General features: G+C 43.8%; 1 protein-coding gene across 1 annotated transcript; it reads right to left on the reverse strand.

Moving 5' to 3' along the window:
• Nucleotides 1-6,605: 6,605 nt before the first annotated feature.
• Nucleotides 6,606-22,997, reverse strand: LOC115794630 (NACHT, LRR and PYD domains-containing protein 12-like). The gene is made up of 9 exons (XM_030750239.1): nt 22,948-22,997; nt 11,961-12,294; nt 11,689-11,856; nt 11,347-11,502; nt 9,306-11,163; nt 8,948-9,121; nt 8,286-8,459; nt 7,415-7,461; nt 6,606-7,225 (listed from the first exon to the last, which is right to left on the reverse strand). Exons 2-9 carry the CDS (start codon nt 12,250-12,252, stop codon nt 6,678-6,680), a joined length of 3,417 nt encoding a protein of 1,138 aa, XP_030606099.1. The 5' UTR covers nt 12,253-12,294; nt 22,948-22,997; the 3' UTR covers nt 6,606-6,677.
• Nucleotides 22,998-23,562: the final 565 nt, after the last annotated feature.

Here is a 23,562-nt window from a genome sequence, read left to right on the forward strand (position 1 = left end):
AGTGAAGGTGCTGCACCTTTAAGGCCTTTTCAGAGGGGATACTCAATGCTGCCCTTCCCAGCTTCCTCACCATTTCACAGTAATGATATTTGCCATGTGTGAAGCTGCACAGAGCACCACATGGTGTGTACAATTCAATTCAAGTAAATTCAGTTTTATTTATATAGCACCAAATCACAAATAACAGTCACCTCAAGGTGCTTTATGTTGTAGGTAAAGACCCTACAATAATTACAGAGAAAACCCAACAGTCAAAATGACCCCCTATAAGCAAGCATTTGGCAACAGTGGGAAGGAAAAACTCCCTTTTACCAGGAAGAAACCTCCAGCAGAGCCAGGATCAGGGAGGGGCAGCCACCTGCTGTGACCGGTTGGGGCTGAGGGGAGAGAGACAGGACAAAAGCAACACTGTGGAAGAGAGCCAGAGATTAATAATAACTGATGAGAGTGGGGTATAAACAGAGTGAAAAAGAAATGAATGAAGAAAAAACACAGTGGGAACTTCCCAGCCACCTAGACCCACTGCAGCGTAAGTAAGGGAGGGTTCAGGGTTAGGCCACTTGATTCTTTGGGCTGGACTCACCCAAGTGAATCAAATAATCCTCCTTTGTCAGACTCCACCTGCATCTCACAGCCACCAATAGATTCCAGTCCCATTTTAAAGATCCACAGTCCAATTAGGAGCTTGGAGGGGTGGTGCTGGCATAAGGCAAATGTTTTGGTTTGTTCTTATTCACAGGCTTTGTCTCAATCATCCAGAACTACTGGACTCTGAAGCAGACTCAGAAACCAAGAAGGGGTCAGAGATTCCTGAAAGAGGAGGAGGAAAGGGCTGGAGGAGGTTTCCAGGAAGCTTTGAACAGAGAAACAATGACAGGACACGTGGATGAAGAGCTGAAGCTAAATGACGCAAGGCAAGGGCAGGAAATCTGAAACTCACTGTGTTACTGAGTGGACGACTGAACCAGTCCTTAAACACGCAGGTGATGATGAGATGGGGGGAAGTCACCCAGAGAAGACCCGCTTCCAGAGAAGGTGAGACCGGCCCATTCACTCGAAGAGGAGACAGAAAAGGAGGGGTAGATCAGGAGAGAGGAGGAAGGAGGAAAGGCAGGTGATGCTGTGGCAGGTTTATCAGTCAGCTATCAGCAAGTAAAATGTCAGGAACATGCTTCAACTCAAACTCAGTGTTTCATAGAAGTTTATTTCTGTTTCAGATGGACTTCTATCATCTCTCAGCTTTGTCCTTTTTGGATATTTCTTCATATGCATTTTCTTCCAAATGTTACCAAACGTGGAGCTCTTTCTCTTTGCATTGCATGCTGCTGCATTATGACTGCATTTGTGATATAATAAGAGCTGGTAGTGACAGGCAGACGGGGCACAGGCTGTTCAGTACTTCAGGCTCAGTGTGACCTTCAGACAGCCTGCAGAGTTACACTCATCAAACCCGCTCACTCTGTTATTGGTGTTCAGCAGCTGGAAGCACATCCTCTGCGCTCCTGCCTTTTTCCTTTTAGATTAGTCACATTCAGATCATAACAATTTAAACACAACAGCCTTAATTTAACTTGAGTGCTGCAGCTCCAAACTGCTGCGTGTTTATTCACTTCATTTCTTCATGTTTCATTGAGCTGCAGGAAATGTTAGAAGTAATTATCTGATCTTATATTTGCTTGATCATTTTTACAAAATGACATGCGGACATCCTTCCAATAAAAATTCAACTTGAAGAAAAAAAAAGACTTCCAGGTTGCTGAAAAACTGAGCGTACTGTACAATATGCAGATCACATGGACTCATCCAGCCATCCAGTATAGCTACAGAGCTACAGCTTTATAAAGAGACAGTTTAAGGCAGTACCTACAGAAACTCTCCAACACACCACCGCAGGAACATTTTCATATTGCAGTAAATGTTGGAAGTAGTTTCTCCTTTTTTCTGTCCTCTCTCCAGAAAAATGGGACCTGTAGTTCAAAGAACTCGGGTTCTTTAGGGTTCTATCAGCTCCTATGAAAAAGCTGCTTTTCCAGCATAAGAGGAACTTACGAGAGTAAGTGTAAGCTTATTGCTCAAAGACGTGAAAGCAGTTTCAGCGGTGACTGAAGACAATGTTTACATGAGGGCCTTGTAATTGTAAAGAATGGCTTCACCTTTAACGATCTCTTCCAGGTCTTTCTTGGGGGAAAAAAAGTTTTGCAAACGTCTGTCATGCAAGTACTCGAGCTGCAGTTTGAGCTCCTCCCTCAGCGGGTCACATACAGTTTCATGGAAACCTTCACTTTACTGCACATTATCTCTCAGTCCTGATGCAGTTTTCCAGTTTTCCATAACATTAACCGTACCTTTATCCATCCATTTTCTTCCACTTATCTTTGTCAGGTTGGAGCCCCCCGAGAGTTGTGATACACACTTGCAGACTGAGATACGCACACACAAAGAGTTTTGCTACAATAACTGCCCCACATTCATCTATCACAGCCACAGGACAGAATGCGCCCTCTGGTGTGCACACAGATACAGTACAGTGTTTTTCACTGCACACATTAAACCCCAGATCAGAAGATGGTTTGGCAGCAAACTGGAGAAAGACATTAATGTAGTGCTGATAAGAAGCTGTGAGCACCAGCAGAAGCTTCTCACCAGATGCTCACAGAACAGTGATCTGACCATTGGTGGTCGTGAGGATTTCAGAGTTACTAATAATGGACAGAAATGCTAATTATCAACTAGTAAAAATTACCTTGTAGGAAAGTATATCAGCATAATACTCTGTACTCACTGAGTGGAACTGTTACACATACAGTTCAGATCATCAAACAATTTTAATATTAGACAAATATGACCTGAGTAAATACAAAATGCAGGTTTTAAATAATGATTTCATTTATTAGTCCCCCTTGGGACTCCAGAGAATCACAATGAGAGCCGTCATCCACACATGGAGAATACCTGGAACACAGGGGAACCTTCCTAGGAGTGGCCAGCTACCAAAATGACTCCAAGAGCGTATCAACAACTCATCCAGGAGGTCACAGAAGAACCCAGAACAACATTTAAAGAACTGAAGGCCTGGCTTATTTAAGGTCAGAGTTCATGAGTTAACAATAAGAAAGAGACTGGGCAAAAATGGCCTCCATGGGAGAGTCCAAAGGAGAAAACCACTCCTGACCAACAAGAACACAAGGGCTCGTCTCACATTTGCCAACAAACATCTGGATGATCCCCAAAACATTGGGAAAGTAATCTGTGGACTGACGAGACAAAAGCTGAATTCTCTGAAAGGTTTGAGTCCCGTTACATCTGCATAAACTAACACAGCATTTCACGAAAACATCATCACACCAACAGTCAAACATGGTGCTGGTAGTGTGATGGTCTGGGGCTGCTGTGCTGCTTTAGCACGACTTGCTGTAACTGATGGAACCATGAACTCTGCTCTCCACCAGAAAATCCTGAAGGAGAACGACTCACCATCAGTTCGTGTCCTGAAGCTCACTTGGGTTACGCAGCAGGACAAAGATCCAAAACACATCAGCAGGTCCACCTCTGAAAGGCTCAGAAAAACAAACTGAAGGTTTTGGAGCGGCCAAGTCAAAGTCCAAAAACAAGAAAACAATCCACCCACATCCTCACCAGTATGTGGGGGAGGTGCAGAGCTGAAAAAATATAAACCTGTAAAAAAAGAATTAACGGTTTTCACACTGCAGAACTTCAATATTCATATTTATTGCATCTAATAGTATATGACGTTTCAAGCATACCTGCTTTTCACCAGATAATGAAACACAGCGCCATCTGAAGTCAAAGTCCGGACTTAAATCAGACTGAGATGTTTTGGCATGATCTTAAACAGGCCGTTCATGCTGGAAAATGCTGCAATGTGGCGGAATTCAAACAATTCTGTAAAGAAGAGACAAAATTCCTCCACAGTGGCTTGAAAGTCTCACTGCCATTTACTGCAAATGCTTGATCACAGTTCTTGTTGCCAGTGGCGGCGCTCAGGTTATCACCTAATATTAAAATTTGTTTGAGGATCTGAAACATCTAAGCGTGAAAAAACAGTTAAAAAAAGACATCAGGAAGGGGCCAGAGACTTGGACCAGCTGTGTAACTAATACACAGTGAGACAAAAAAAAAAAAAACAGCTTGGCACAATAATAATGTAGCCACACAGTCACAGTGACTGGAGACCAAAATGATTGCGACTGAGCCATAACACAGTGTCAGTCTACAAAAGGAGCACTGTTGGTTTGAATGAGCAGAATGGCCTGGGGTAAGAATAAAAATAACTTTGCTGATTCCAGCTGGAAATTCATATGTTTGACAAAGCTCATCTGCTATTTGTACAAGAACTGAAAAGCCTGATGGCTGTGGGTCTCTCTCTGTTTTAAAGCAGAGACAGGAGTCGTCCAGCACTGATGTTTTTCTGCTCCATAAGGATGTTCTAAAGTGGGAGATCAGAGTTATTCAGGATGGCTTCCAGTCAGGTGGCAGGAGACAGAAACATGATTGAAATCTCCTGAAATTGTGAAGCGTGCTCTGGATGTTTGGTCTGTATCCTAGTTCACTTTCATGAGAATTTCACATGGAGTTTCGGCTGTTGCCTTGGGTGGAATGTAAACAAGTATTATTATGATATGACTGAATTCTCTTATTACATAATATGGTCACAAACAAACTGCCAGTAATTCAGTATCAGGGCAACACATCTTCTCCTTAACAGTGGTTTAAAAACAAAGCCAGATCCCCACCTTTTTTCTTGGCACTAGCTTTAGCATCTCTTTCTGACTGTATGAGGGTGAAACCAGGTAGAGCCACATTAGAGTCTGAGCTGTTTGGATTCAACCATGTTTCAGTAATACATGTGTACTGCACTCATTCTTCACCAACATCTCCAGCTCATCACTTTTGTTGGGCAGAGAGTTGATGACTGTTGGCAGAAAGTTCTTATATCTCCACTTCCAAGCTTTCATCTTTGCACCAGCACTGCAACCGCAAAACACCTCTTTATTTCACCTGGAATCGAGTGGGATCTTCCAAATTTGCTCCATTTCAGTGAAAAAAAGCTCTTCTCTTGACTAAACTCTTCTCCCCACAGAAGTATCCATCAGTACTTGATAAAAACAATACCAACAAAAGGTGAAAATACAACATAAATAAGGTTTAATCAAGTCCACACTCATTAATTAATTCAACCTAAGTTTACATTCACACAAAGTTTTTAGAAGCAACTATTTTCTTGCACCCTTTATCACCGTTATCTGTATAACAAAGGGAACACTGTCACTGTTGCCCAGTGTCTCAGTTTTTCCAGTTTCTTAGCAGCCCTAAAATTATTGGTGATTCAGGTGCACGTTTTTCTGTCATGTGGTCAAATAATAAATGATTTTAGGTTTAGTTTTAGATTTTAGTTTTGGCTTTGTTTTTGTTGAAACCAAAGTGCATGTGATTGTGTATAAAATTACATTTCTGCAAAGTACATTTATGACACACATGCTACCAATTAGCAATAGCCAGCTTAACACCAGTTGATCAGCAGCATTGTGAGTAGTAAGTCCACAAAAAGAGACACTCATGCAGTATTGTGCAGTACATTTATTTCTCTTCTGTGATGGCAGCAAAGAAAATCTGTGAGAACAACATGGGGATCAGCAACATTCATCACGAGGGCTTGGAAACATCCAATTAGCACAAGGAGATTAAAACTAAAATGATCCACAAACTGTAATAATATCAGAAACTGTATATACAAGAAAACACTCACTTCAGAAAATAAAATAATTTCAGAGCACGCATCACATTTGATCCTTGTTACGATCATGCATCCATCATAGAGTGTGCATGTAATAGTTAGAAACCACTTACAGGCATAGCATAATATACATATATATATATTATTACCTTAAACATACATTTTTGTAGTTAAAAAGCTCTCTGAATCCTCAGAGGAGAACTGTACTATATATGTACCAGTCTATTTATCATTTACCATAAACCCTGATTCAATAGATTAGCTAACGGCTAATACAGACAGAACTGACTTCAGCATGGATCCACAGGTTCTTCTACACTTTCTGAGCAGAACAGCACAAACTCACGATGCTGGAGTTGCATCCAAACTCTTGGCAAACACTTCATTACAACCCTTCTTACACTTAACATTGCCTGTTAATGCTGTCATGCAATGATGACATCATAACAGGCAACCTACTGGAGGATGAGCTCATCACTGAGTCTGAGAGTAGGACCACCAGGGCAGAGGTCAAATGTGGTTCCTGGAGTCCCCCAGGCAGATGGTACTCACAATCAGCGTGAAAAAGTCCACACTGGTCTCCATGGTAACACCAGAGTCCACAAGTACATCGGTCAATGCTGCTGCTCATGAGAACGAAGACAGACTGTGTCCAGAAGTTAAGCAGGAAGTTATTTATCAGCTTGATGCGGCTTTTTTCAAGAGTCTGATGTACAAAAACAAACACACCCACAAGTAAAAAAAAAAAAAAGCACATGTTCACAGACACCTCATTAAGAAATAAAGAAAAGAACAAACCTATACATTCAGCTATACATACATGTACTGATATGATGTCAAAGTGGGAAGTCAAACATCAGCCTTAATGCATGAAAAACAGTTGATTTTCAGTGTTTTTCTACATAAGGGGAGACGCTTCCTTCTACAGAGAACTCAGAAACACAGAAGAACCATATGACAATGTACAGAATCCAAATCCAGGATAAAGGGGCTCAGTGAACGTGGTTTTGAAGGTGTGGAGGAGAGTCTTTGAGCCAGAGCAGATTCTGTAGTAGGACAGAGTGCCAGCAGGCCAGTCCAAATACACTCCTGCTCTGTTTGAGACAGAGGAGAAGGAGGAGGAGGAGATGTCTTTTCCTATGTTGTTGTGCCACACAGAGTAATGATCAACATCAGAGCACATCAGACTCCATGACTGATTATTGCATCCAAACTTGCAGTCAACACTATCTCCTCTCCTTCTGATTCCTCTGTAACTCACTGCTAAATCAACCACTCCTCTCCACTCAACCTCCCAGTAAACGCGACCAGTCAGACCATATTTACAGAGCAGCTGAAGACAGGTATCAAACCTGTCTGCATGAGTGGGATATGGCTGCTGCAATGCCAGTGCTGTCACCTTCCTGTTGTTGTCAGTCAGTTTGAGGTTTCTGTTTGCTGTGTTTGTGTCCACTGTGAGTTCACAGAAATCTGATGGTGAGAAGAAACAACATCTGATGATTTATTGACAGACTGAAGAAAAACTTCACAACGATTTATTGTTGTCTTTAGTCAAATTCAGAATTACCTGCAGAAACACAAGCGAGTTAGAGTTAGAGTTAAACTACTTTAACATCTGTTGCCTTGTTTTCATGAATCAAAGTGAACACACACACTTACACTTCTTCAGACCAGGTTTCAGCCTCTGTTCTCCACCATGTTCCAGCCTGGAGGAAGAAACAGTCTGAATCAACCTTCAGAAGCTTTTTTCATCCTTCAATCATATCCACTGTTCAGGTTGGTTATATATCATCATATAAATGAGGAGTCTTCTTCACACACTAAGGTTAATTATGGAGTTCCACAGGGTTCTGTGCTAGGACTAATTCTATTTACACTATACATGCTTCCCTTATGCAGTATTATTAGAAAGCATTACATCAATTTTCATTGTTATGCAGATGATACCCAGCTTTATCTATCCATGAAGCCAGATGACACACAAATTAGCTGAACTGCAAGAATGTCTTAAAGACATAAAGGCCTGGATGACTTCTAATTTCCTGCTTCTAAATTCAGATAAAGCTGAACTTATTGTACTTGACCCTACAAACCTTAGAAACATGGTGTCTAAAAAGCACATATTAAACAAATATGTAGTATGACTGCTTTCTTGCATTTGTGCAAGAAAAATTAATGAAAAAATTAGAAAAAACAATTTTTGTCTCAGAGTGATGCTGGAAAGCTAATTCATCCATTTATTACTTCTGGACTGGACTATTGTAATTAATTACTATCAGGCTGTCCTAAAAGCTGCTTACAGCTTACATTAAATAGTCACAAACAATACATTAAAATCTCAGATCTTAATCAAACCTGATAGCAAGATCGAACATATGATTTGTCTTTGATCCAAGAGTTGCCAAAGACTCGATCTAAAGCTTCACTGTTAGAGACAGTAACTATTAGCAGCAGTGCTGCTGGAACAGACTGTGAACCAACAGTCAGTGTGACACAGAAACAGTATGTGAGCCTCGTTGTATGCTCTTACCTGAGAGTTTTAAGTTTCCAGTGTTGATGCTCCACTCCAGCAGAAAGCAGCTTGGTTCCTGTGTCTCCTGGATGGTTGTAGCTCAGGTCCAGCTCACTCAGATGGTAGGGGTTGGCTCTCAAAGCTGAGGCCAGAGAAGTACAGCCCTTTCCTGAGACCATACAGCCTGACAGACTGGGCAGGTGCACACAGACACATACAAACACACATGCAGAAAGAGAGAGAGAGAAATGTACAATAGGAATCAAGTGTTCAGACTGAGGGGTTTACCACCTGTTCTAGAGCAGGATATGTTCAGTGTTTCACAATAAAGTAATAAAGACTTTCTCCTGAAGGAATGTATGTTATGTAAACTGTTGCATTTTACATTAAACATATGAACAAAGCTATCCATGATGCTCAAACTGTATGAATCATGTTGTCACTGGAACTTGTATGTATTCATTTGGGGATGCAGAAAAATAAGAAACAATCTGTTTCATGTTTAGTTCTAATTTACTGGCAAATCTCCTCATGTCGGTGATTTTGTGTGTGTGTGTGTGTGTGTGTGTGTGTGTGTGTGTGTGTGTGTGTGTGTGTGTGTGTGTGTGTGTGTGTGTGTGTGTGATGGTGATGGATGGGGGTGGGGTGGGGGTGGGGGGTGTCAAATGATCTGGGCTTACTTGAGTCTTTCCAGTCTACAGTGTGGAGTCCCCAGCCCAACAGACAGCAGCCTCACTCCTGAATCCTGCAGGTCATTGTTACTCAGGTCCAGCTCTGTCAACATGGATGACTGAGAGCTGAGAACTGAGGACAGAGCACTACAGCTTCTCTTTGACAGATTACAGCCACTCAGCCTAGAGGGGAGTAGGTGATAAGCACAGTGATCCACATGGAGCAATGATAGCAGCAACTACTGTACAATTTTTTTTTTTTAACCAACTTATCAATATGGTGATAACTCATATGACTATCTAAAGACTGAGAATGAGTTAGTTGAAAAAATTCCTACATGTGTGATACAGTTATCTGTGCACCTACAGAGTTTTACTGGCTTCTTTCATTATTGGCACCAGCCTCAGAAAGGCATCCTCTGAAGCAAAAACTGAGTACTTCTTCAGGTCAAACACATCCAGATCTTCTTCAGATGAAAGTAAGATGAAGACCAAAGCTGACCAATGAGCAGGAGACAGTTTATCTGTGGAGAGACTTCCTGATCTCAGGGACTGTTGGATCTCCTCCACTAGAGAACAGTCATTTAGTTCATTCAGACAGTGGAACAGATTGACGCTTCTCTCTGGAGACAGATTCTCACTGATCTTCTTCTTGATGTACTGGGTTGTTTTCTGATTGGCCAGTAAGTTGCTGTCTGTCTTGATCAATAGGTTGTGTAGTTTGTACTGGTTGGTCTGCACTGAAAGACCCAGGAGGAAGCGAAGGAACAAGTCCAGGTGTCCATTTGGACTCTGTAAGGCCCTGTCAATGGAGATCCTGTGGATCTTCTTAGAAGATGTTTTGCTTAAAAGCAGTCGAAGGTTTTTCAGTGACAGTGGTGGTGAAGGCATCACATTTTTGTTGCTGTTAATAAATGACATCCTTACATAAAGAGCAGCCAGAAACTCCTGAACACTCAGATGGACAAAGCTGAACATCTTATCTTTCCCTTTCCTTCCTCGTTCTTCTCTGAAGATCTTTGTGAACACTCCTGAGCACACTGAGGCATCATTGAAATCAATGTTGCTCTCACTCAGATCTTTCTCATAGAAGATCAGGTTGCCCTTTTCTAGCTGATGAAAAGCCAGTTTTGCTAATGACTTAATGTATTGAATGCTGTTCTCTGGGCCATCGTTCTCTTTTGTCTGATCAATATGAGACACCAGGAACTCTGTGTACATCTCAGTGAGGGTCTTAGGCAGCTCTCCACCCTCTCTGGTTTTCAGCACATCCTCAAGAACTGAAGCAGTGATCCAGCAGAAGACTGGGATGTTGCACATGATGAAGAGACTTCGTGATGTCTTGATGTGGGAGACAATCCTGTTGGCCTGTTCCTCATCTTTGAATCTTTTCTTGAAATACTCCTCCTTCCAGGGGTCAGTGAACCCTCTGACCTCTGTTATATTGCTGACAAACTCTCGAGGAATCTGATTGGCTGCTGCAGGCCGTGTGGTTATCCAGATGTGAGCAGAGTGTAGCAGATTTCCATTGATGAGTTCCCTCAGCAGGACAACCGTTTCTGTTGACTTTGTTACATCAGCAGAACGATTGTCGTCAGCATAAAAGTCGAGATGAAGACGGCTCTCATCCAGTCCATCAAACACAAACAGAAGTTTGAATTTGCTCTTGTCATAGTCGGTGTTTTCTGATGACTCCAAAGCTGTAAAGATGTAATTAAGAGCCTCCTCTGTGATGCCTGCAGTTTCTGGGATACATTCATGAATGAGCGCTGCCAAACTGAACTTTTCTCCCTTCAGCGGATTCAGCTGACGGAAGGTGAACGGGAAAATCAGATGCACATCTTGGTTGGATCTTTTTTCGGCCCAGTCCAACACAAACTTCTGGACAAGGAAGGTTTTTCCAATTCCTGCGATTCCATTGGTCAGCACCGTTTTAATGTTTTTGTCTTCTTCAGAAGGATGTTTGAACAAGTCTGTGGGTTGGATGGGTTTCTCTGCTCCTGTTGGCTTCCATGCCTTCTCAAATGTTTGGACCTCGTGCTGTGTGTGGATGTGTATGTCACTCCTGGCTGTGATGTACAGCTCTGTGTAGATATCAGCCAGATGCTGTGTATCTTTTGCCCACTCTTCTTCTTCTGCACCCAAAAACTTATCCTGGAAGTTTGATTGAAGCATCTGTTGGTAAAATGTGATAGGATGCGGCTCTGGTACTGGAACTGTAAGATCTATGTCAAAATTGAAGGATAAAAAGACAAAAATGTGAAGTGTATGTCTACAGATATCAAAAGTATACAACTGGAACCAAAATTACTCAGTCTCCTTTACATATTCAATTTACTGGCATAAATTACTATGATTCAGCTGTTTGTAGCCAATCATAAAGCTAGCAATCCTGACAAAAGTTTTACCGTCAGTCTCAGAAGTAGGAGCCTCAGTCTTAGAGAAGAAAAGTCCTTTCTTTTTTTTAATCTTCCCAATACTGCCGTCATCCCCTTTCTTCTTCTTAGTCTTCTCACCATCGTCATCTTCCCCTTTCTTCTTCTTAGTCTTCTCACCATCATCATCTTCCCCTTTCTTTTTCTTAGTCTTCTCACCATCGTCATCTTCCCCTTTCTTTTTCTTAGTCTTCTCACCAACGTCATCTTCCCCTTTCTTTTTCTTAGTCTTCTCACCATTGTCATCTTCCCCTCTCTTCTTCTTAGTCTGCTCACCATCGTCATCTTCCCCTTTCTTTTTCTTAGTATTCTCACCATCGTCATCATTCCCTCTCTTCTTTGAAGTCTTCCCATCATCGTCATCATCCTCTCTCTTCTTCTTAGTCTTCTCCCTATCATCATCATCCCCTCTCTTCTCCAAAGTCTTGCCACCATCGTCATTATCCCCTCTCTTCTTTGGAGTCTTCCCACCATTGCCATGCACTGATAGACAAGCAGAGATTATGGGTGTTAAAGTGATAAAACCTGCACTCTGTTAGACTTTGTCATACTGCGATACCCTCATGTTTGTCTCTTCTGTGACTGACCTTCTGTTATTGAATTTTTGGCAGGCAAACTCTGAAGCAGGTCATTTCTGTTGATCTTCTCTAAAATCACCTTGGTGACCTCCACAGCTCCTGCAACTTCGTAGGTTTGCATCATCAGGTCCACAGTTTCCAGTCGCTTTGACATTTCCAGTCGGCTCTTCCTGATGACAGGTCGGCCCCGAAGGACATCGCCCTGGTGCAGGAACCACTTGAATTTACTAAAATCTTCATCTCCCAAATCTTCTAGGGTGTTTAACAGGTCCCCAGACATCATGTCAGAGAATATTGTCATCTGTTGCGGAGTAGCTGTGTTATTGGTCTCTTATTGGCTTACCTGTCAAATATGAAATTAGTTTGTAAATTATCAGTTGTTCATGTTTAACACAACTAAGTTCATTCTTTACATTGTTTGTTATCATTCCTGAAACTCTTTTGTATTTATTTCCTCCATTTTACAGAGGCCTGCATATATATTCATTCCTGTGAAATATTTTGCCTATAAAAGTATCTTAATTTATTTTCATTTTATTTCATTTGGAATAAAACGGCATTATGATGTTATAGCTATCTGTGTGTATTGGAATGAGTTGATGGAGAGTCTGTTGGCTCTGTTGTTTCTTTCGCCAGAAACTCGCATACCCAAGATGGTCACCATGAACTCCTAATTATATCATCAGTGTGGTCCTTCATGCAGATGTTTGATGGCAGTTCACCAGTGAAACTGATAATGTCCACATGGTTTGGCTTGAGGAGAAAAGATTGGGGTTGCTATGGTGCTGAAGGGTGTCCGTTCAATCCCCAACTCCTCCAGTCTCACATCAAAGTAACCTTGGGCAGGATACTGAACCCCAAGTTGCCCCAAATGTGAAGGCTTATTTAACACTAGGATGTCAGACCCACAGCTTTTGCAGCTGGCACAAGCTGGCTCAGATGGTGGCAGAGCAGCGAAAGCATCTTGAGGCATTGCAGGCCCAGGCCGAGTGGCACACTCAGGTATTAGAAAACTTGGTGGATCTGGCTGGGTCCATGGCTCAACAGCCACCACTGCCCCTGACCCATCTATCACACTGCACAAGATGGGGAAGGCAGATGTCCTGCAGCCCTTCTTGGACATGTTCAAGGCCACTTCAGAGGAGACCAAGTGGGCACTGTGGCTGCTGCCCCTGTTGTCCAGCGAGGCTCAGAAAGTAGCACTAAGCTTACTTGTGGGGCAGCTTCAGCCACATCTGCCCAGCAGTGTTAGATGCATGGGTTTCTTCCTGGAGGACTACTGCCGGTTCCCATATGGAGACAGGAGATCGGCCATTTGCCTACACCCAGAGGCTCAAAGACTGAGCCTCTGGTCCAGCCAGATGGCTACAGCTGAGGCTGTCAGAGATGCGGATGCTGGAGCTGGTGGTTCTGGAGTAATTTGTTGAGGGGTTCCCACTGAGAATGATGGAGTGGGTTTGCTGCCAATGGCTGGTGAGCCTAAAGGAAGCAGTCATGTTTGCAGAGGACCATCTGGTGGCACGGCTAAAGGAACTGCTGGCGAGCTCCCAGCAGGTGGCGGGAAGCTGGTGTTCTGGTAAGATGCCAAGGGGGTACATACCAGGCTATGCAGAGGCCTTGGTCCACCAAACCTTGGTTTGGCAGAATGGGTGGAGATTTTGTGTGTACATGGTGACATTTACAAATATTCCATGGTGCCACTTGAAATTAAACATAAGGACAAAACATACAGATTTAAGACTGCAAGTAGCCCCGCATTTCACACCACTTAATTCTTGGGATAGATTGCCCTGGGTTCCACAGCATGTAGCAGTAGCAGTGTGTATGGGTATGTGAGCAGTAGTTTATGGGCGCAGCTGACTTTTTAACATGATTTTTAACGTAACTTAATTGATTTTTAATGTAATCTTAAGTAACTTAATTTTTTTATTTATTTATTTATTTTTAATCGTGATTCTAAATTTTAACATGTGGGAATTTTTGCATCAATATGGCTTATATTAGGCCGATAGTCCTTCTTCTCCTCATCTTGATGATGACCTGTCACTTTTTGAGAGGTCTCTGTGGACATTCTCAGTTTCGTCAGTATAGTCGAAAGTCCCTTTTGGTTTTCTGGAACCCCGATGTCGGAGATGTTAAGCTCATGGCGGCCTTACCTGAAAAAATTCTTCGGCATGATTTCACCACGATGAACAAGAACTGGAGATCTAAACCAACAGCGGTTATATTAATAAGAACTGGTGTTGTAACACGGTGGTAAGGGAATCGCTGTGTTCTCCTGATGTTGAACTTTTATTTGTCTCTAGGTGTCCTTTTTATTTACCAAGAGAATTCCCACAGATATTTGTTTTTCTTGTGTACCCGAGGGCTAATATGGAAGTCACCAATGGGAGCATAGTGGAGACGGTACACAGACTGCAAAAAATTAGGCTTTTCAGGGAGCTTTTAGGACAGCATGATAATGAATTACAATACCAAATTTCATAATTCTAGGAGTAACTAAATTATTTGAGCTCCATGAAAATTTTCGTTTGATTATGTAGGGGGCGCTATTGCAGGAATTGCCATTGTTTCTCTATTTATGGATGCAGACTGGGACTCTACATGACTTATTAAAGTTTGTGACAAATCGGGCAAAGCATGCAGGAGTGATGACAGAAAAGGTGAGGGTAAATTAGGCCAAAACGAAGGCCCTTCTGAGAATACCGTTTAATATTCTATAAAACCATGAATAACTTTTGATGCCCTACTTGTGTAGATCATGCTGAGTGATTTTGGTGTCTGTAGGTATAACGCTCTAGGAGGAGACGTTTCAAAAACAGTGTGCATAATCGCCGACTTGACAAAGGGCAAAGTTTGGGCGAAGATGGCTGACTTCCTGTTTGTTGTGTGGGGGTGCTCCAAGAGGATTTTTTGTTTGTCTTGACATGATCTGTGTGTGACGTCAATTTTGTGGTTCTACCACAAAATTTACCTTGGCTTCTCCCATAGGAGGCCGAAAAATTGGCTTATCAAAAGCTGCACTGACGTCCAGCACAGAGATGAGTCTGTATTATCTTCCTGGCGGCTGGTCACATGGGATAAGGGAAAATTCTGGATTGAATTATATTCGGGTATACAGGGGATGTAAACTAGTGCTGTGCGTCCTGTCTGGAATGTCAGTTACTAAAACAGCCGGACAAACCAAGAGTGTCTTTGCACCTGTTACCAGGCAGGTGCGCAGACATTTTGGGGGGGCGGGTGCTCAAGCCAAAAAAAAAAGGGCCAAAATTATTCATAAAATAAACACACACACACACACAGTATGATATTTAATTTATATATTTATTTTTGTTAACACAGTCAATACACATCTAATCAAGAAACTCAAATTATCAAATTGCATAAATAAATGAAAACTACCTGACATTGTCCTGCAAAATGTTTGTGGTCATGTTTTCATCAGGCTTTCTTCAGACTAGTGAACTTGTCTAATTTGTAAAACAGTAAAACTGTCTTTAAATTCTCTGTCTGCTGCAGTTTGCCCCCCTTCATTACAAACGTCAGTAAACAGCTGAACAAGGCTTTGAAATCGCGTATTTTATGACCCATGAGTACAAAACATGTATTTAATTTTGCACCAAACAACGTGAGGGATTGCACAAACACTGTCATTACCTGTCTCATGTTTATTTTGAAATATTGATGAATGAAGGGGGGGCGAAAGGGCTCCAGCAGAAAGGGCACTTTTCTCAAAAGGTCAGGCGCTTGAGTACCACTAGGGGTCTATCTAGATAGATAGATAGTGTTTTATTTGTCACATGCACAGTTATACACAGTACAATGCACAGTGAAATGTATTTTGTACCTGCAACCATATATACACACACATATAAATAAGAAGAATAAAAATAAAAAAAGTAATTCACACTATACACTATACTCTATATACTATACACTATACACACTTTTATAAAATATAATATTTACATTGTGCAATAATGGTCCAGTTAGGGCTCAGAGTTGAGCAGACGGATGGCTTGTGGGTAAAAACTCTTCTTCAACCTTTCAGTCTTAGTCCTCAGGCAGCGGTAACGCCGGCCTGATGGGAGCAGGGAGAAGAGAGAGTGTCTGGGGTGGCTGGGCTGTTTTAGGATCTTCATGGCCCTCAGCCTGCACTGCTTGGTGTAAATGTCCTGCAGGTTGGGGAGGGTGGTTCTGATGGTCCGTTCAGCTGAACGAACCACCCTTTTTAGGGCCATGAAGTCCTGCTTGGTGCAGTTTCCCATCCAGGTGGTGATGCTCCCACGCATGATGCTCTCGATGGTGCAGGTGTAAAAGTTCCTGAGCACCTTGAGTGGGAGCTTGAAGTCTCTCAGCCGCCTGAGGAGGTAGAGACGCTGTCTGGCCTTCTTCACAGTGATGTTTATGTGATGAGTCCAGGACAGGTCCTGTGAGATGGTCACTCCCAGGTATTTGAAAGTGTCTACTCTTTCCACCTCAGCACCACTGATGACAAGTGGATGGTAGTCCCTCTGCTGCTTCCTGCTGAAGTCCACGATCAGTTCCTTCGTTTTGCTGACGTTGAGCAGGAGGTGGTTCTCCTGGCACCAGTTCTCCAGGCGGGAGACCTCTCTCCTGTAGGCTGTCTCCTCATTGTGAGAGATTAGTCCCACAACAGCAGTGTCGTCAGCAAACTTGATGATGACGTTGGACTCTGACGTGGCCTCGCAGTCATGGGTGTACAGTGAGTACAGCAGAGGGCTGAGCACACAGCCTTGGGGGGATCCAGTGTTGAGGGTGAGGGAGGATGAGGTGAGGTGACCCACTCGTACCACCTGTGGTCTGCTGGTCAGGAAGCTGTGAACCCACCTGCACAGGGATGGGCCCAGGCCCAGGTCCAGCAGCTTAGAGACCAGCCTGGAGGGAACTATGGTGTTGAATGCTGAGCTGTAATCTACAAACAGCACTCTCACATAGTTCCCCTTACCAGTGTCTATGTGTGAAAGGGACTTGTGGAGGAGGAAGGATATGGTGTCATCTGTGGATCTGTCTGGCCGGTATGCAAACTGTAGTGGGTCGAGGGTGGTGGGCAGTGAGGAGGTGATGAATGTCTTGATGAGTCTCTCAAAACACTTCATCACCACAGAGGTGAGCGCTATGGGCCTGAAGTCATTGGGGCTGCTGGGGTGTGGTTTCTTTGGGACAGGGACTATGATGGACTTTTTAAAGCAGGTGGGAATCACACACAGTTTCAGTGAGAGGTTGAATATCAGTGTAAACACAGGTGCCAGCTGGTCAGCGCAGGTCTTAAGGACACGTCCACTAATACCGTCTGGTCCAGCCGCTTTCCTGGTGTTTACACGTCTAAACGCCCTCCTCACGTCGCGCTCCGTCACAGTGAGTGTCTCCGCCCCTCCGGCCGGGAGCGCAGCGGGCTGTCGGCTTCCCGACTCAAAGCGCGCAAAGAAGATGTTGAGTTGTCTGTGTAGATTCTCAGTTGTGCTGAATTCATCGGATTACCACAACAAAATTACTACACTCCTCAGTGACAACAATACTTATGAGGTCTTGAGACGTGATCCCACAAGCAACTACAAGAAAAAAGTTGTTTGCTGCCTGCAACAACTTGAAAAGGAAAAAGCCATTGACCGCCCCACTTACTACCGCCTGTACCCTGGAGAAGCCACTCCATGCATTTATGGACTCCCAAAGATCCACAAAGAAGGAGTCCCACTTCGACCCATTATCAGCAGTATAAACTCGGTCACCTACAACATTTCCAAACACCTCGCCACCATCTTATCACCACTTGTTGGCATCACACCCCACCACATTGAAAACTCTACAGATTTTACTAACAAGGTCCAGAATCTTGTACTGGATCCAGATGAAACCATGGTGTCCTTTGATGTGGTTTCACTTTTCACTTGCATACCTACAACTGAGGCAGTGGAGACCGTCAGAAGACGACTACAGGAAGACGATTCCTTACTGAACAGAACCAGCTTCACCCCAGATCAGATTTGTGCACTTTTAGATCTCTGCCTTACCACAACATATTTTAAATACAATGATGGATTCTACAGACAGAAGCATGGATGTGCCATGGGCTCCCCAGTGTCTCCCATTGTAGCCAACCTTTACATGGAGGAAGTGGAAAGTAAAGCTCTTGGTTCTTTCAAAGGGACGGCACCTAGCCACTGGTACAGATATGTAGATGACACCTGGGTCAAAATCAAAACCCGAGAAGTAGAAGCCTTCACTCGTCACATTAACTCAGTGGATAAATACATACGTTTTACCAGGGAGGACACCAGAGATAACAAGTTACCATTCCTGGACTGTGCGGTGCTTATCGAGGAAGATGGAAGCCTCAACATTGAAGTTTACCGGAAGCCCACACACACAGACCAGTATCTCCTCTTTGACTCCCACCACCCTCTGGAACACAAACTTGGGGTGATCAGGACCCTACAACACCGTGCGGAAAGTGTTCCCTCTAAGGCAGAAGGGAAGCATAAGGAACACACACACATTGAGAAAGCCCTCAAAACATGCGGTTACCCCAACTGGGCCTTCATCAAATCAGCTAAGATGCACAGGAATGAAGGCCAAACACAAACTACAGAGAATGGGAAGGACAAGAGGAACAACATTGTCATCCCATATGTGTCAGGCTTGTCAGAGAAACTCAGAAGAATTTTCTCCAAGCATGACATCTCAGTATACTTCAAACCAAGTCACACCCTAAGACAAAAACTGGTTCATCCCAAGGACAAACCCGCCAAACACAAGATCAGCGATGTAGTGTATGCTGTTCAGTGCAGTGAAGAGTGCTCGGACCTCTACATTGGTGAAACCAAACAGCCTCTTCACAAACGAATGGCACAACATAGAAGAGCCACTTCGACAGGACAAGATTCAGCAGTACATCTGCATCTGAAGGAAAAAGGGCACTCTTTTGAGGATGCCAATGTCCACATTTTGGACAGGGAAAACAGATGGTTTGAAAGAGGAGTGAAAGAAGCCATCTATGTCCACTGTGAACAACCATCATTGAACAGAGGAGGTGGATTACGTCACCAACTTTCCCCCGCTTACAGTGCTGTCCTGAGCTCCCTTCCCAGACGTCTCAACCCCCATTCACACCTTTGTTCCAGTGACCTCAATAGGCCACAGGAAACAATGGAGCGGAGTCCTAAGTTGGTTTCAACTGAAACCACTGATTAAATATGACCCACGCCCCCTTCACACCTGGGCACATGTGTTCAAGCACATGATCAATAGAGGGTCATAACCACCTCCAGGGGACTACGCCCACAGGGGTTTAAATACCTGGGTCTCTCCACCATTTGGTTGAGAACTGAAGAAGCCTTTCGGATGAGAGGTGAAACGTCTTCAAGAAACAAAAAGAAGTCCAGTCGCCTTTTTTCAAGCTCCAGAGACCAAGATGTTGAGTTCATCAGCCAGAGAAGCGTCGGCACTCACCGGGTGTGTGTGTGGTGCTTTGTAGTCCGTGATGGTGCGTAGTCCCTGCCACAGTCCCCTGGGGTCAGACTGTTGTAGTTGCTGTTCCAGTCTGCGGCCGTAGCGATGTTTTGCCTCTTTCACCGCTCTGCGGACGTTGTATGATGCAACCTTGTAGTCCTCCATGTTCCCAGAGGCGAGGCCGGAGTTGTAGGCAACGGTGCGGGACCTCAGGCGTCGCGGACAGATTTATCCACCCACGGCTTCTGGTTGGGAAAAGTCCTGATGGTCCTCCTAAGTGAAGTGTCTTCAACAACTTTCCCAATAAATCCCACAACAGTTTCCGTAAACTCCTCGATGTCTCCGCCCGCGCTGCTGCGAAACATGTCCCAGTCGGTTGAATCCAACGCACCCTGCAGAGCGGCCTCTGTTTGATCAGACCACCGTGTCACTTCTCTCACAGCAGGGGGTTCCTGCCTGAGCCGTTGTTTGTATTTCGGCATGAGAAGGACAGCGGTGTGGTCAGACTTCCCAAAAGGCGGAAGAGGCTTTGCTTTGTAGCCCTCTTTGAATGGAGAATAGCAGTGGTCTAGGGTCCTCTCTCCTCTGGTGGGGCAGTCGATGTGTTGAATCAATTCCGGTATCACCTTTTTCAAGTTTGCACTGTTAAAGTCCCCGGCTACGATGAGAGCCGCATCACGCTGGTTAGCCTGATAGGTGGAAATAGCCTCATGTAGCTCGGATAGTGCAGTGTTTGTGTCCGCCTGAGGTGGAATATAGACGGCACTGAAGATGACCGACGTAAACTCGCGGGGCAGGTAGTGGGGACGGCATTTCAGGGTTAGGAGCTCCAGGTTAGGTGAACATGATTGTTTCAGAGGGACAACATTCCTACTGTCACACCAGTTGTTATTAATCATTAGGCACACACCTCCTCCTCTTGATTTTCCAGACTCACTCGTTCTGTCCGTGCGATGAACACTGAAGAACTCCGACGGCTGTACGGCGTGGTCCGGTATGAGGGGAGTCAGCCATGTCTCCGTGAGACAGATGATGTTGCAGTCCCTTATGTCCCTCTGAAACTGTATCCTGGCCCTGAGTTCGTCCAGCTTGTTATCCAGTGACTGGACATTAGCCAACAGGATGCTCGGCAGTGGCGTTTGGTGTGCTCTGCGCCTCAGCCTCTCTCTTACGCCGGCTCTTTTCCCTCGGGGCCTTGTCCGTGACCTGGGGGCACCGCGCCGTCCTTTGTTTGAGCTGGCCCACTGGAAACGCTGGATCTCCTGAGGCCAAGTCGGGTCGGGAGAAAAAGGTGTCAGAATACAGCCAGAGTGCTGTATTCTGATATTAAAAAGAGTCTGTCTGTCATACGTGATATGACACAGAGCAGGCGGAATTATAAAGTCCAAAATTAGAGCTAAACCTAATATATACAAACAAAGCGTAGGAGCAGGTACGACGGCTGCTGACCTCACCGGCGCCATCTTGAAAAGATGTGCACGTGCACGTGCCTGCCTGATAACATTAATTGAGGTCCCATTTAAGCGCATTGGCATGGACCTAATCGGTTCATTTGATATCATTTTGTTTTAGCATTAGTGGATTATGTAACATGAAGCAGTGCATTTCTGCAAAGATTGTGGCGCAGGAACTTTTTCAGGTCATCTACAGAACCGGTGTCCTGAAAGAGCTGCAGACTGATCAGGGAACTATGTTCATACCTCGCACATTAAAGGAGCTGCATGAATTATTGGGCGTTAATTCTATTCGAACGAGCGTATACCGCCCCCAGACCGACGGGCTGGTGGAGCGCCTGCGGTTATCATGGGAGACTCAGACATTCCTGTATACCTTCCTTGGTCCAGCTCAAAACTGTGCATCAAGTGGCAAGGACCATTTGTGGTCACACGATGAGTTGATTATGATACACTGATAGTGTAATAAAAGACAAACTTTATGACGGAATCATAACTTTGCCATACTTCACAAAACAGCTTTTTCTGCTTCTAGCCATAACTGTTCCCGTTTCTGCAGCACGGCTCTGTTAAATATTGTGTTTATATTATTCTGCATTTTAACTTCTGCCGAGTTGGATTTAAAGAACAAAGCATATTATGATATTGCAATCAATCCAGCCCCAACAATCTATCTTACATGGTAAAATATCTTTCTGTGGTTCATTTTTTATGATGTGAAAAACGGCTCATTTATGAAGTTTCTAAAAGTATTCAATAATAACTACACCATGTGAAGGCCTATTCTTCCTTATTAAACATCTGGTAAAATGTTGCATTTCAGTGATTTTCACTTTCTGTAAAATAAAGAAATTTAAATTTAATTGTCCTCCGACTGCCCATCGGGAGCGCCGGATCTCACGGTGGTCTGAGGGTCGTCTTAGCCTCCCGTGAAAATTCAAGCTGGTCAGCAAACAGTTCACGGACCGCGCAAAATCCAGGCGCGACTCTGAGTCCCACACTGTGCGCTCCTCTTCAGTGCGCACGCCAAACACGAACAGAAATGCGCGCATGCTGCCTCTCTCCAGGCAAGGCGGGCAGCATGAGGCAGGTAATATTGGACATGTCAGGAGTGTAAAAACTGCAGACTTTGAACTCAGAAAAACTCATAATATTTGAAAATTTAAATTTGCTGTTCACACATTAGAATAGAATAGAATAGAATAGAATGCCTTTATTGTCATTATACAGGATGTACAAGTACAGCCGTGGTTACAGATGCTCTCCTCCTTCCTGCACCTGCATTTTCAGTGTGACTCACTTGTTAATTCCAAATTAATTTGATAAATAGTAATATTTGTTTCTTTACAAAATCTCTGCATCACTATAATAAAATTACATTGAATGACTTGCTTGCTGATTTGGTTCTGTGCAGTGGGACAGCTCCAGCCAGCAGCTGGGGTTAGTCTGCAGAGCCCTGCCCTGATCTACTGTCTGAGTTTCTGCAGTGGCTCTGTGGCTAAATGAGCACATTTCTATTGAAACAATGTGACTGTTTCCATCACAGAGCGTCACACTGATGTGCTGCACTCTTTCACACAGAAATGAAATAAAACCACAACACACAGCAGATCCAAAACTGCAATAAATTCACATCAACTGAGAGAAAAAAACAGAAACTATAGTTAGAAAATCATAATATAATGAATTAAAATGGCTGCAGCCCTGATATGCATTTAGCCAGCCTTTGAAAATTCTAATATCACTTTGATTTCAGGTCCATAAATGATAACGCTTTAATGAGAATGCTGATGTGAGTCTATGATGTGGTGCTTCACAGACTGACTGTCTATAGAAGGAGGCTCTGGGGCCAGACTGCTAATACATCTGCAGCTAATTTAAGAAAATACAAATGAATGAAACACTCAAAGTGAAGCATATGATTGTTTTTTAAGATGTAATGATGATGCCGTTATGTTCAGAGCCTGGATGTATGAAGACACGGTGAACAGAGTGAAGCACGTCAACGTCCACAGTTCATTCTTTAAAACCAGCTTCAGCAGCATTGACAGTTCACAAACATCTGTACTCACCAGTGTTTGCAGCAACACCTGATGGACACCTGAATCTCTGCCTCTCCTTGCAGGTGTGTCAGCGTTTCAGGGCCTGAGATCAGAGAGGAAAGGTTTCCACTGTAAACTTCCTTTTCTCTGTCCAACAAATGCAGTCTGATCAGAGCTGCTGTCGAATCAGCAGTTAAGTGTAATTTCATCCATCCTATTATCTTCCATCTGCACTCACCCGCATTCCTGAGAAAGGAGGGATCAGTTTAAAGTCCCTCTCAACGTGTCCCATTATTGTCAACTGAAAATCTGCTGTGACATATTTCATACGAAAAACGTTGGAAGTTTGTATCTGGTTTCCGCCTCTCGCTGCACCGTCCTCAGACACACTCGTGCTGCTCTGTTTGTGATGTAGTTACTTACAGGCTCGGGTTCCCACACGTGGATCGAGCCACAAAGCCTTAGACTTTGAATTTTTCTTAATATAGGACTCCATATCCATATCAGAGAAACCAGCTGCTAATGTGAAGGTGGAGGATCTGAATCCAATATTTAGTGTGTGCTGCGTTGATCTGAAATGGTTCCACAGCCAAAGAGCAAAGGTTAGGACCCAGTCGCAGCTCAAGACTCACATTCTGGTTTCTT

This window comes from Archocentrus centrarchus, chromosome 16 (assembly GCF_007364275.1).
Source record: "Archocentrus centrarchus isolate MPI-CPG fArcCen1 chromosome 16, fArcCen1, whole genome shotgun sequence".
Taxonomy (NCBI): domain Eukaryota; kingdom Metazoa; phylum Chordata; class Actinopteri; order Cichliformes; family Cichlidae; genus Archocentrus; species Archocentrus centrarchus.